This window comes from Kogia breviceps, chromosome 9 (assembly GCF_026419965.1).
Source record: "Kogia breviceps isolate mKogBre1 chromosome 9, mKogBre1 haplotype 1, whole genome shotgun sequence".
Taxonomy (NCBI): Eukaryota; Metazoa; Chordata; class Mammalia; order Artiodactyla; family Physeteridae; genus Kogia; species Kogia breviceps.
Window position 1 is genome coordinate 87,387,678 of NC_081318.1, and position 14,943 is coordinate 87,402,620.

The 14,943-nt window shown below is 41.8% G+C and overlaps 1 protein-coding gene across 2 annotated transcripts in view; it reads right to left on the reverse strand.

The window, feature by feature from the left end:
- The window catches only part of PTPN12 (protein tyrosine phosphatase non-receptor type 12), a 90,094-nt gene extending 77,483 nt beyond the window's left edge, over window positions 1-12,611 (reverse strand). The window contains exon 1 of one of the 2 annotated variants that reach the window (XM_059074957.2): window positions 12,473-12,611. In XM_059074957.2, coding sequence (XP_058930940.1) covers window positions 12,473-12,571 — 99 coding nt within the window. In that variant the 5' untranslated portion in view covers window positions 12,572-12,611. The remainder of the gene's footprint in view (window positions 1-12,472) is intronic. The other variant, XM_059074958.2, reaches the window with a different exon arrangement.
- Between the last annotated feature and the right edge of the window lie 2,332 nt (window positions 12,612-14,943).

Sequence of the window (14,943 nt, forward strand, 5' to 3'; positions counted from 1 at the left end):
TAAAGCAGCTCAAGGGCAGTATTCTACTGCAATATTTTTTTTTCCACTTAAGCTGGTTTGCAAAGAGGCTACAACCAAAAATCTATACCAACAAAGAAGTTTTCTATAATTTTCAGGATACTTATGCCCCCTTTTTTTTTCCTTTATTGACTTTTCCCCTAAAGAATAAGAATGCAACTGTTGGTCTAAGCAACATCATGTCATAGAAAAAGCATCTTACTATTATACATCTTGCTTATTTGGGACAAACTCAGCTCTGCCAACTTCTAACCGTAAAACCTGTAACAAGCTCCTTAAACAGCTTTCATGTTTCCTTTAACATCAAAGGGTCTATGACCTATGAGTAAATCCAGTGTACACAGTGAGGGGAGAAGGTGTCCAGAAAAGCCATTCTCCACATTTTCATAGCACGGGAGCTAGAACTCCTTTCCTTTCTCACTTTGGTTCTGGCCCCAAATGTGTAGTCTCAAAATCTCTCAGAGTCATCTCTTAGAAAACTCAAATATGCTGAGGAATCCAAACTAACAGAGGCTTACTACTATAAATAACTTGCTAAGGTTCTAAAGACTCTTTTTAATGTAATTTTTTTACAGGGCACTTTTAACAGAAGCCAATGAAAAACACTGATCTGGCCACTTAAGAACTATATAAACAGAGAGTGTATTACTTTATATATCTGGAATAAGGTAAAATTACCAGATTTAAGAACACTGGGCTTCTGGAACTCCATTTTTAAAAGATCCTTCAGGGACTTCCCTGGTGGCGCAGTGGTTAAGAATCTGCCTGCCAACGCAAGGACACAGATTCAAGCCCTGGTCCGGGAAGATCCCACATGCCATGGAGCAACTAAGCCCATGCGCCACAACTACCGAGCCTGTGCTCTAGAGCCCGCGAGCTACAACTACTGAGCCCACGTGCCTAAGCCCGTGCTCTGCAACAAGAGAAGCCACCACACCACAACAAAGAATAGCCCCCGGAAGGGTAGCCCCTGCTCGCCGCAACTAGAGAAAGCCAGAAAGCCTGCATGCAGCAACAAAGACCCCACGCAGCCAAAACAAAATTTTTAAATAAATAAATAAAAAGATCCTTCATACCAACCAAACCATACATTATAAGAGTGAACAACTATGCCACAATAACGAGACATCAAAACACTCCTCACCAAAACATCCAGGAATGCTGAGGCCAATATTATATTCATCTCATGCTCAGCATTTAAGCTGCTCTCCCTTTGGGAATCCCCTCCTATTTATTTGGGTATATGGGCTTTGCTTATTTTTTACACTGCCACCCTGTTCCTCTCATCTAAAACCCACAGTTCTTATCTCTGTGTCTTTGCAAGTGCTGTTTGCTTTCTATCTCTGAAATGCCTTTTATCCTAATCCACCTGACAAACTCTTCCTTCAAGAGTCAAGTCAAATGTGGCCTCTGTGCTGAAGTTGTCCATGTTCTATTCAGGCAGATTTAGGCTCTCCTGCCTCTGTGGTTTAAATCTTGAATACACTTCCATTAGAGTAATACCAAGTCTTGAACTACTATTGACCACCTTCTATGTACTACATTAGAAGCTTTACATACATATTACCTTGGTCCTTCTAGGTAGGTAATATATCCCCAATTTCCCTAGATAACCTGCTTACAATCATAACAGGACCAGGACAGAAATTAATTACCTGATGACTCCAAAGCTGATTATCTTTCTACTAGTCTAGAGTTTCTAAGATTTTTGAAACCCAAACCCCTTAAGAATCTAAGAGCTATGAACCTTCTCCACCCCTCTCCCAATGAGCTTACACACAAAACACTATGCATAATTTAAAAGGGTTCACAAACCCCCTGAAGCCCATGCACTGCCCCCAGGAAAATTTCTTGCTGCTTCTCACAAGTCTATTCACAGTCAGTAAACTTCTTAAGGGCAACAACTGTCATATTTTCAAATACCAATTCTAAACACAGTACCTAGGGCATAGTGGGCACTCAGTGAACATCTTTTGAATGGTGGATAGTAGGAACCATGGAAGGATGACAGGGCTGCCATTTTTGCATTCTTTCAGAGCCTACCAGGGTAGCTACTCAACTGTTGTTAAATAGCTTTTCAAATGCAGATTACATCTAAAAACAGTTACTAAAGGAAATGTAGATATTAGCATACACCCCAAAGCCTCTGAGATTAACATGATGCACACTCCACATTCTCTAGGGAAAACTTTCAGGGAGCAACTACTTATATCTGCTATAAGCCAGTTCACAGACATTATAATTAATATTATACAAATGGAAACAAGATATCTCTGCTATTTCAGAGTGAAGGAGATAAGTCAAGGTTTGAATGCATGAATCTAAAAAATTTAAATACTACAGGAAATATGAAATGCTGGGAGAGGGGTTCAATTCCTGTTTGGAAGAGACTAGTGGTTTAGAAGAACTCTTCAACTCAAATCTAATGAAGGCTTTTTTCCCATGGTATTAAAAATCAAATTTGCAATGGAGAACAGGTGCTTTAAGATAAACTGGGCTAATATATTTATCTCAGAAAGTGAGAGTTAATTACAATTCTTACTTCTGAGCTCCGGGTGAATGCGGTAAAGTCATTCTAAATTTTTAGTGTTTTGATCTTCAAGGCATTCGTCTATAATATAGAAGCAAAGTTTTCTAAGAAAGGGGAAAAATATGCTCAACAGTACAAACACAGATAAGCAAGATTTCATTCATTCAGTGGGTATGCTCAAGGATGAGAAATAGCTCATTCCAGAGGAATGAAAGGACACACACTGCAGAGTACAGGAGTTTAATACTGGAAAGGTATGAGAGACTATGTTAAGAAGGCTCTGGAAGGCCAGGTTTGGCCTGTGATTCTAAACCAGGGCAAAAGCTACAAAATAGGCAGCAGGGGGAGAGGAGAAAGGGAAACTCGTAAGACAGACAGACATATAATTATAGTTTGAAAAAAAGCAGAGCTTGGGTCTGATGTTTTGAGTTGCCTTAGGCATTTAAAATTCCAATAATTTTAATGGTCATCAAAGGGAGCCTTGAGGGTTTTTTGAACTTACATTTTTCGATGATAAAAATAAAACCATGTTTCCAATACGGTTCTACATAGATGTATTAAAGAAAACCGAACTAGGCAGCAACACGGGGACTCAAACCCACATCTTCTGATTTTATAACCCGTATGCCCTCCATTATCCCACAGATGCCAGCACTTGAAAGTGATATTTTAGGAAAGTGAGCATGATATATGGAATGAATTAGATGAGGCAAGAAACTAGAGGCAAGGAGAGAACAGCTATTCCTGTAATCACTCCCAAAACACCCACGACTTACAAGATACCACTATTGTTGAAGAGATGCCAGTGACATGATATCTGGATTTTCTTAATGAAATCTAAAACCAAAAGTTAAAAGTGGACATTTTATTAAAATTAATCATGGGGTGGAGGATATACAAGTAGTTACTTTAAGTGGTTCCCTCAATCCTTATGCATATCAACCAGTGTCCCGAGAAAAATACACACCGTATTCACATTTATGTAGAAGATATTACAATTAATAAAAATGTATTTATTTTAAAGTTTTACTAAATTCAGTCTAATACTTTATCTTTTATTTTCTTTTTTTCAGTGGATACTAAAAATAAAACAACATTTGTGCCAGCACACCTGTAGGTAAGAGGAAGAAAAAGCAATTCTCCTGCTGGTCTAAGAGACAAGCCCCTTGGACCACCTGAAGAGTCAAGCTCTGTCTTACAGCATTAAGCTTGCTACAATTTCTGCAATGCAATGGCCACTAATGCTTATTAAATGCCAGGCACTATATTAAGCAATGGGGATACAGAGATAGTTAACCAAGTCCCAGTCTGTAGCCTTGGAGGATTTCAGTCTGGGGAAATCAGAAATGTAAATGTTTATGAATCTAATGAACTGAGTGCTATAGAAACCCAGAAATGTTTACCATACGAACAAAAAAATTTAATCTATCTAAATGTTAATGCCTTACTGTCAGTTTCAATCTTTCAAAAATCTTTTCCAAATTAGATATCAAATATTGAAGGAAAAATAGGTAACAATATTCTAAAGTTAAATACAGGAAAACATCCTTGAGAATTAACACTTGAGGTAAATTTTTATTGTGCTATCTCAGTGAGCCATGTCTGGAAAGTTACTTAAAAGTTCACTTCCACTTTTGAAGTTAGTTAAAATATACATATGTTTGGCTGGACACTCATCAAAGGTAAGAAAATCTTAACTAAACCAGTGGCACTGGGAAAGGACTAAGATTAGCTCAGATGCTACGACTGGAAAATACTTCCTTTTCACTCTAGCTTTAGAGACATGTTAGACATACCGCACCATTCATATAAGCTGACTGAGATACTTTAAAAACCTACAAGCCAACCACAAGATAGCACTTCACACCTTCTAAGGTGGTTATAATAAAAAAGACAAACAGTGACAAGTATTGGTGAGGATATAAAGAAACTGGTGGGAATGGAAAATGTGCATTCTCCTGGTAGAAACGTAAAACATGGAGCAGCTTTGGATAACACTGGCAGTTCCTCAAAATGTTAAACATACTTGTAGGTACATACCCAAGATAATCAAAACATTGTGCAAAACAAAAACATGTGTAAAAGTTTCATAGTAGCATTATTCATAAAATACAAAATATATTACATCTTATGTATTACTATATACAAAATATTCCAAAATGTGGAAACAACTCAGTGTCTATCAACAAATGAATAGATAAGCAAAACATGGTATATCCATACAACAGAAAATTATTCAGTCATAAAAAGGAATGAAGTATTTCTGACCACGCAACAACACTGATGAACTTTGAAAACATTAAGTCCAAGGAGTCAGTCACAGAATACTGATTCCATTTATATGAAATGTCTAGACGAGGCAAATCTATGGAAACAGAAGGTAGATTAGTGGTTGCCAAGGTCTGCGGGGAGCGGGGAGGAAGGGAGTAATGACTGCTAATGAGTATGAGGTTTCTTTTGGGGGTGATAAAAACTGATTGTGGTGATGGTTGCACAATTTTGTGAATATACTAAAACCTATTAAATTGCACAACTTAAATGAGTGAATTTTACACTAAGTGAATTATATCTCCATAAAGCTGTTATTAATTTTTAAAACACCTACAAGCCACAATATTGAACAGTTTAACAACGATGAGTTTTTTATACTTATCTAGTCTGTGCAGCATTAAGATCTTGCCAGGCTTTCAGTCCTTCCTCCCCACCTATTTTTTAACAAATCAAATCCTAGCCTTAAATCAAAACCCCAGAGGTCTTGGGGCTTCCCTGGTGGCGCTGTGGTTGAGAATCTGCCTGCTGATGCAGGGGACACGGGTTCGAGCCCTGGTCTGGGAAGATCCCACATGCCGCAGAGCAACTAGGTGCGTGAGCCACAACTGCTGAGCCTGCACATCTGGAGCCTGTGCTCCGCAACAGGAGAGGCCGCGATAGTGAGAGGCCCGCGCACCGCGATGAAGAGTGGCCCCCCGCTTGCCACAACGAGAGAAAGCCCTCGCACAGAAACGAAGACCCAACACAGCCAAAAATAAATAAATTAATTAAAAAAACAAAAAAACAAAAAAACTTCAGAGGTCTTATTTAACCAAAAGACAAGTTCTTGTTATCCGTCTTTTAAAATTATACTTAAACAGCAATCATTTCACAAAAAAGATATCGATAAGGAATGCATATATCAAAAATGTCCCTATCTCATCTTTTTTTAAAAAAGCAGAGGGTGGGAGGGGATCTGTGTCTTCCTCTGGCTTCTGCCATCTCCTTTCAGAATGTTAAAAGTAAATGGAAGAAATTTATACCACTTCACCTATTTCTTCTTCAACTGACTATAGTCTGGCTTTTTCCCATACGCCAACCCCAAACTGCTTTTTCTAGTCACCAAATCACTCCTACTTGGCAAATAGAATGGGTGCTTTCTCAAGCTCACCTTACAGGTCCTCCCAGAATCACTGTATCAGACTTTGGTGACTACTCCTTTCCTGAAACTCTCCCAGGCTTTTCTGACACCCTCTGGGTTCCCTTCCTTCCTCTTTGACCACACCTTCCCGGGAGCAATCACTAGCACTTCCATTTAGAAGCTGCTCTTTAAAAGCTGATGCTCTTCAACCAACCTAAAGCTGGTCACTCTACAGGCTTGTCTGAATAAGTTCGTTTCACTTTCATGCTTTCAAATACCTCTTACATGCTTTAATTCTGTCCCGTCAGCTCTCTCGAGATCTACATTTCCACAGATGTCTCATAGGCACCTGTTTTTAACGTGTCCAAAGCTAAACTCGTTCTCTTCGACTTTGAAATTTCTTCCATCTTCTGCTTGGTCTCCTCTGCTTGTTTCTCCTCTCTTCCTCCTTACCCTACCAAACAGTACCTTCCAACTTGAGCAACGGTATACCAAGCTAGAAACCTTGTAGTCATACTACAACATTCCTATCTCCTTCACTACTCGCATAGTGACTCACTGAGACTTCTTCCTTTATCCTTATCAGATGCTTTGTACACTCTCTGTTCTACTGTCTTAGTTTAGCTCAGGCCTTCATATCTCACTCCCTATTATTTCAACAGCTTCAAAAATGCTCTCCTTCAATCCGGTAATCCATTTTTCATACTACCATCAGAATCAACTTTCTGCAGCACAAATCTGTCAAATGACTGCTTACTTTTCTTAAACTATGCAGTGATCTGCAGAGACCTATAGTACTGATTCTCAGCATTTTAGCAGCACCAACCTGAATGATATAAGCGAAGGCTCAAAGTAAAACAGGCTGGGGTGGTGAGGGGACAACTGGAGGTGGGGAAACACTGCTGGAGTGCTCAAACAGAATGTCTATTTTCTTAACACCTGCCTACTTTCCCTGTAACTCTAAGACCTGTAGTGTGTTACAGTTCAGAATTACTATTACTGATCTATAGTATCCAGCACAGATTCAAGAACCTTCAACACCTGATCCCTACCCTAGCCTTCTCAGCATCATGTTAGCTTTTATCATGCATTATTTCACTGTTACTCAAAATCTGGTGATGGCCCACCCCCAGACCAATTCAAAGAGTCCACGAGGTCAAAACTCTTTTCCTAACAATACTAAGTTATGCTTCCTCACCTGTAAATATGCAAATGCACAGACTTTAGTACAAGATTTTTTTAATCACCTTCATTCCCTTTAGGAGTGTACAGCGGAGTTTTCCAGAGGGTACATGACACGTGACACTGAACAGTGATAATGCAACAGTACGAATGTAACAGCTATAAGAATCCAGCTCTCTTCTATTAAGCCAGACATTAAAAAATTTGCCAAACTATAAAAATAATGCTTCTTCCCACCAATAACTTTTTGAAAAATAATTACTTGTCATAAAATATAGTATACAGGTTAATACAGAATGGCTTTATTATCATTATTTTAAAGTGAATTATTTTTAAAAATATCTTCTAATTTCTAATACAGTAAATAAACAAAAGCTCTTTAGAGTCCTCAGTAATTTTTGAGAGTGTAAAAGACTCTTAAGATCAAAAGGTGTGAGAACTGCTACATTATTTACAGCAGATTATCTACCACTCCCTAAACATGCTCAACTCTGAAACCTCCATCCTTTTGCATGGCGATGCATCCTCCACCACCTGCCTAGTCCCAGCCAGGTCCTAAGGGACCTCAGATGCATTCTGGAGAAACAGGATAAAGAGAAAAGGTTTTGAAGTCAAGCAAGATACTTAACTTTTCAGAGTGTGTTCCCTTACCTGTAAAATATAAGTTATATCTACCTCATAAATTGCCAATATGTTAAATAAGACACAGCGTAAAATATCTGGCACAGTGTTTAACATATAGTAGGGATGAAAAATGTTAATTTCCTTTCTACTTAAAATAATTTATAAAATCACAAACACTACTGTAGTAAGATTAAAAACAATACAGCAATTATTGAATCATAACAAAGCAAGCAACCTGGTTGTTTTGAGCAGTTCCTTCAGGATTACTATTAGTAGAGCAGATGGTGTTATATAATAAATTCCCTGAAATGCATAACTACTAAGGTAGTTCTGCAGTTACTTGTGATTGATAAATTCAGATTAATTTAAAATATCAGTTATTGGGACTTCCCTGGTGGTCCAGTGGTAAAGAATCCACCTTGCAATGCAGGGGACGCGGGTTCAATCCCTGGTCAAGCAACTAAGATCCCACATGCCATGGGGCAACTAAGCCCGCGCACCACAACTACTGAGCTTGCGCACCTCAACTAGAGCCCACGTGCCGCAAACTACAGAGCCCACGTGCTCTGGAACCAGCGCGCCACAACTGGAGAGAAGCCCACGCGCAGCAATGAAGATCCCAACTAAGACACGATGCAGCCAAAAATAAATTTAAAAAATAAATAATAAATCTTTTTTAAAAAATAAAATAAAAATCAGTTATTTTAAATAGCATTTTAACATAGGAATGCTTGCTATTATACCTCAGTTTAGCCTTAAAAAATGTCCATAAATCTTCTCCTTCCAGTGTTTCACAAAAAAGTACTATAATTCACACCTCCACTGCATCCTGTTTTTTAAATACTCTAAGTCCACTCATTAAATTTTTGTTTTCATCTTCATAAGTAGAAAGAGAACTAGTTTTTAAACTGAAACTGCCATATTTGTAGCTTTACTGTTGTCTTTTATGATTTTTTATATGCAAGTGTCTAGTGTATAAACTTTAGCCTAATCATTATAAATGTACTTCTTGTTTCAGTACTTTAATTATACATGATAAAGCTTTAAAAAGCAAAAGAAAATTACTGAAAATGGAAAGCCCAGACATCTCTTTTTCCTTCTATCTCTAGTTACATGTAACTGACTACATAAATTAGCCATTTGAGAATATAGAGACAGCACAATAATCTGTTAGATGAAGACCCAAAATATCAGTCTCATATTTCAGTCTTGTGAAGTAGGTAGCATTTTTCTTCTTTTAAAGGTGAGAAAATTCAGTCAACTCATTTTCTTTCAAGTGGCCTGCCCAAGGTCAGAAAACTAGCCAATGGCAGAGATGGGAGTAAAACATCTGTCAAACATAAATGTACACCACCCTGCCATACACATTTACTTGTCATGATCACTGTCTCTCATTTCATAAAGAAGACTAAAAATCGAGATAGTTGAGATCACGTTCTGGATTTGCCACAGATTAGCTATTTAATCATCAACTTGTAAAGTAATCATTTTGGTGCCGTAGTTTACACCATCTCAATACCTTAGTTTTCTCCTCTTTCACAGAACAGCGTGCACAACAGGCAAAGGCCAAGAACAGACAACTCACAGAATAGTTAACAACGAGAGGAAAAATTTCTACCCTTACTAGTATCAAGATATTCAAATTAAAACAAGATACCATTTTTCAATCATCAAATTATCAAAGATCCAAGATAATTATTATATGAACACTCATACAGTACTGACAGTTGTATAAACTGACAACTTCTTCAAAAAATTATTCATAAACACATATTAAATGTTTATATTCCTTCATCTAGTACTTCCACTACTGGAAGATATCTTATGCAATAATCCAAAATAAAGCTTTATGCATAAGTGTTCACTACAGAATTATGACGTATAATAGCAGAAAATAAATGGCCTAAACATTCAACCATAAGAAAATAGTTAAGCTAAAAGACAGTGGCTAGGTGAAATATTATGTAGCCACCTAAAATCATTTTTACAAATGAAAAACACTTCAATATTAAGCTGGAAAAAAATTTCCACTATTAAATGGTATTGATATATGTAGTATGGTCACAGACAAGCATTAAAAACATTAACAGAGATAGCCTGTGGGAGATGGGACTATAGGAAGGCTGAACGGAATAATGGAAGGACCACAGTTTGAATGCCCATTTCACTTTCCTACAGGTAAGGCATTCTTTATTATTGTATAATTTCCAAATTTGAAACAATGAACATTATCACTTCATATCTGAATAAGGTTTTAATACAGTAGCTAGATTACCCCTAAGACTCAGTTCTAAAATGCTAAAAAATTTTAAATGCATTTTTAATCCACATCAGAATGTAAGAACAACAGAAGAGTTAGAATCTATCATTCTCTTTCCATGGCAGAGGGGACAAAGTTTCCCCTCCAGCCTTCTAGTCAAGGGAAAAAGAGGCACCAACTAGCAGCCTTAATTACAGCTATTGCTTATCAAGTCACGGAATAAAAAAAGCAAGCACTACAAAAGAACAGTCCTAGTAATCAAATCTCAAGCGTAGAATCCCCTAACTATCCCTAGGTATTATGGAAGAAAAAGGAAACTCATTTAGTCCTGGAGAAATCTCCAATAGGAATCCCTGACTCATCTCCAAAGCATGAACCCTAAGGCTACTTCCCCTGTACAGGAGTTCAGAGACTGGGCACTTGTCGTGATGGCCTGCATCACCAAACAATGCTCTTTCCTGACAGGATATGCCCATGGATAACAAGATGATTAGCATGCAAAAAATTAGTGGCCAGGGACCACACCACCTCTTCTTCCACAACCAAAATAAGATTGTGTAAGACTAGATTTAAACATTTAAAATATTCTAAGTAAATATTTTCTTCTCTTTTGGCCGAAGAGTAGTAAAAAGGGTACTCTGTCCAATTATTGTGATACCATTCCAAAGATACCAAAACATTTAAAATTCTCAATAGTAAAAAGGGAACATGTTTTCTTTTCTTTAACCTTTTCAGATCAAAAAGTAATTTTTCAAATACACAGGCTAAATATCAAGAGAAAATCTTTAAAATAAGGCATAAATTACTTAATCAACATTTTCTGTACCTTCAAAAGATACTAACAAAACCTAACTCCTAGCCTCCTCTACTATTGGTCTAGGGAGGCGGGAAGCACAAAGCTCCAACAACACTGTTATAATATTGTGTAAGGTTAAGGGTTAAGAATTTTAACGCTAAAGCTTTACTAGACCAAAGTCTCTTTAAAATGTGAAAAATTATTTCAGCGCTAAAAGCCATTTCACCTGCACCTTGTAAACAATTAAACTGTACTTTGAAACAAAAACTAGCCAATGTTTGCTGCTCACTCATTTTTATACACATTAACTGTGTATCCCCTGAACAATTGCGAATTTCAGAGTTAAGTGACTATTCCTGGAGGTGTATCTGGCCCGGGAGCAAAATTTTCCCTAGCCTATTTCCCATTCCCAAACCCCGCCAAGACTAAGGAGCAGCCACTTCCCAAAGTCCCACTTCCTTTTCCCTTCCCCAGACCTCCAGGGTTTCCAACGCCCCAGTCTTGCGCAATATCCGTAGGAGCAGCAGCCGCAACCACCGCCTCCTAAGCCGAGAAACAACCCTAAAGGGAACATTGTCCAGCAGAAAAATACAGGGGGGGTGTGGGGGAGGCAATGGAGGAAGTCGACTTCTCGTCCCACGCCTTCGGATCTGACCCCCTCGTAGTGATGGACCAAGAGCAATTCCACGACCAGGACTTTTAACCTCCTCTCCAGCCCGCCTGTACAAGCAGAGGGCGGAAGGGGGGGGAGGGGGTGTCGGATGGGGGGGGTTGGGGAGACTTCGAAGGTTATCTCCCACTTCAGGGCTTCGGCCCGTACGGTCGCCTCCGCCTCAACACGACTATTGTTCCCAAGTTCCCCACCCCCACCCCGGATAGGAAGTGATAGTCACATCCCCTCTGCCTTCGGCAATGTCCCCTAGAGAGTCTGAAGCAGGCTTCCTTCAGGATAACCACGCACCTCCCCACCTCTACACACACACACACGCGCGCGCGCGCGCGCTTACCCCCTCAACCTCAAGTCACGTTGACCCCAAAACCATCTCCAACCCGGGTCTCAAGAGACCAGAGATGGAACAGGGGTAAATGGAAATTGAGCAAACCACGAGACTGCTTAGGGACAGACCCTTTCCCATGCACCGGAGATAACTGCGAAGCCAGGAACTGCAAACAGTCCTACCTTGCCCACCCCTGAGACCAGCTTGAGAAAAGGGACCCCACGAGTTAATTGCCACCTTAAGAGCCCCGTTCCTCCCTCAGCTGCGACACGCTCTCCTCCCTGCCTCGACCCTCCCTGGAGGGGCTGTTGAATGGGGAGGTGAGGAGAGACGAGCCCCCCGGCCTGTACCTCATTCGCCTCCGGCTCCCGGCCCGAGAAACAATAGGTGGTCTCTGGCGGCGGTGCTGAGTGCGGGCTCGGCCGGGCGGCCTCTCCCTTCGGGTCCCGGACGCCGGCGGAGGGGGCCGCGATCGCGGGAGGAGAAAAGGCGGCCGAGGGGGAGAGGCGACCTCACCTCCCGCCGGCCTCCGAGTCCACCCGGCCCTTGGGGCTGGTGCGCGCCCCCTCCGCCCCTCTCCTTACAGCCCCACACAAAGCGCTGGCGGCCCGGCCGAGGCTGCAGTGGGCTCCGGTGCCGGCGAGAGGAGTCGACAGCGAGGGGAGGGACTCACCATGAAGTCCCGGGCGAAGTTGTCCTCCCCATTGTGGTCCGGACTCTTCATGGCCTGGACCCTCTGTATGAATTTCCTCAGGATCTCCACTTGCTCCATCCTCCCGCGTCCCCCCGGCTGCGGTCGCTGGCCCCCCCGCCGCCCTCCCGCCCGGCGCAGAGCCTGCTCAGTCTTCCCCAGTTCGCTCCCCCTACCCGACCCCTCTCTCCCGACCCCCGCCGCTCCCTGCTCCTCCCCACCGCCCAAGGCGGTGGCAGCGGCGGCACCAGCCCGGCTCCCGATCCTACAACTTCCAGGAGCAGCCGCCGCTCTCCCACAGTACGGGGCGAGCCACTGCGGCTAGCGCCAACCCCAACCCCCAGCTTGCTCCATCCTCCTTCCCCGCCCTCCTCCTGCTCTGCCGGAGACGCCGCCACCGCCTTAGGAACACGGCTCTCCGACCGCCCTGCCCCCCCAACCCCTTCCCGGTTCCTCCTTCCCTCCCTCCCTCCCTCCCGGCTAGCAGCCGCAGCCGCCTCTCCCCACGAGCGCGCCCCCGCCGCCACCCAAACGCGCGTCTCCGCGCAGCGGCTCCGTCCCGGGCGCGACGCCGCGCCGAGCCGCCCCCGCCCGCCACGCCCCCAAGCCCGCCCCGCCGGCCCTAGCCCGTCTAGGAGTGGCTGGGAGGCGCTTCGGCACTCGGCTGGGAGACTTGACTCCACTTCCGGGGCGTGGTCTCGCCAGGGCGGCGCGTAGGTCTGAGGAGCGCTCGTAGGAAGGAATTTGACACGGCCGGGCAAACCCTACTCAATTGGAGTAGGACTTGAGTTGGAAACTGCAGTCTCACTGCCTATTAGTGGGAAAAACATATTTCTAGAGTGCTTCCGCCCGCCGCCAGCCATGGGCTGGGACTACAAGTCCAGGCCGGCCGGAGTCCAGGAGTGGGGGCGGGGGAGGGCGGCGGTGGGAAGAGAGGCATGCTGGGAACTGTAGTAGTGTCATCTCCACGTTCGCCGCAGGTATGTCTTCATCTTAATGTTGAGGGCAGTTAGACCTTGGCACTTTGGGGAATGGCTACGGCCAAGAGAAACGAAACGCTTCTTCAGTGATAGGACTTTTGCTTTTTGCACATGCATCTGAACCCCAGCGAGTGAGCGCCTGAGATTCATGTTGTCCTAGTATGAATTGAAAGGAATCTGTCTTCTTGCCTTTAGATTCGCAGCACCTCAGAACTGAATAATAGATTTTTCTCCGTATAATGCATCTTTGTAAGTCTTCTAGTAATCAAAGAAATCCGTCCCAGTCTAATTCACCATTTTACAAAGAAAGTGTTTGCCCATGGTCCCCCAGCATATTCTTAGCAGAGCCCAAACTAGAGCTCAGATCCTTCTGCTTTCACTACACCATATTGTTTCTCACAAAGGAGCGTAAACTTGTGATAATGTGACTGAGGTTGAAGGACCTGATCCCTGGACTTCTTTTGGTCACTTAGACCCACACACACGTTTTTTACAGATCAGATTGGTCAGGCAATTTGGTTAAAATAGGAAATGTCAGTGGTAGGCCCCTTTTCCCAGATGAATGTTTAGAAACACCATGGAATTTAGTGATAAACTTGAACAAAACAGGTATGAGTAACAAGATCCAATTTCCTATTTGTTTTAAAGAAAAATATTTCTCTTTAAAATAATACAACTGACATATACCAATCTACTCTTCTTCTCAGAAATAACCACTTCCAGATGTGCCCTTCCAAATGTCTTCCTATGCATTTATATACAGGTATGTGCGTGTTAAAAGATACAGTTTTGTCCTGTATTTTAAAAATTCACTTAGAGGAATAGTTTAATTTCTAAGGTAAGCTTTACTTAAAACAAGGGTCTGGAGTATTTTACTTTAATCAGATTACTGAGACCCAGTTTCACTGGATATGAGAAAAGATTAGGATCTGGGTTTGATCACCTACCAGTATAGCTCACTGTAGGGTACCCTTTCCCCCCAGAACTAGGAGAGAAATTAGACATGGGCCAAGAAATGGGCAGATGATCGAGGACTGCTTCTACTTTTGATATGTCAAAAGAATGTGCAAATCAGATGGTGATTGATAAAGACTATAAGCTGGACAAGCTGTATATCAGTCTAGTGTCAGTCGGGTTACTTGTTTGAGTTACCGAAAGTGTTAGTTGCTTCAGTTATCACGTCCTATTTTCGCTAGTGCTTTTGCAGTCTTCTTTTTTTCTTTTTTCTTTTTTTTTAACTTTTCCTCTTATTGCAAGCATCTCTCTTTTTCTTGCAACACAAGTCTCTTGAGTTCTCAGCATCTACCTTTGGCATCTCATGTAGGTTAGGGAAAACAAAAGTAAAGTACCTTTATGGATTTCAGGTCTTTTGGAAAGACGTTCCTCTTTTTAATATATTTAAATCTTGTTTCAATCTACAGATATTTTTTGAGCACCTCAAAATAGGAGGGGTTGTGCTGTGTGAGGGCAGGG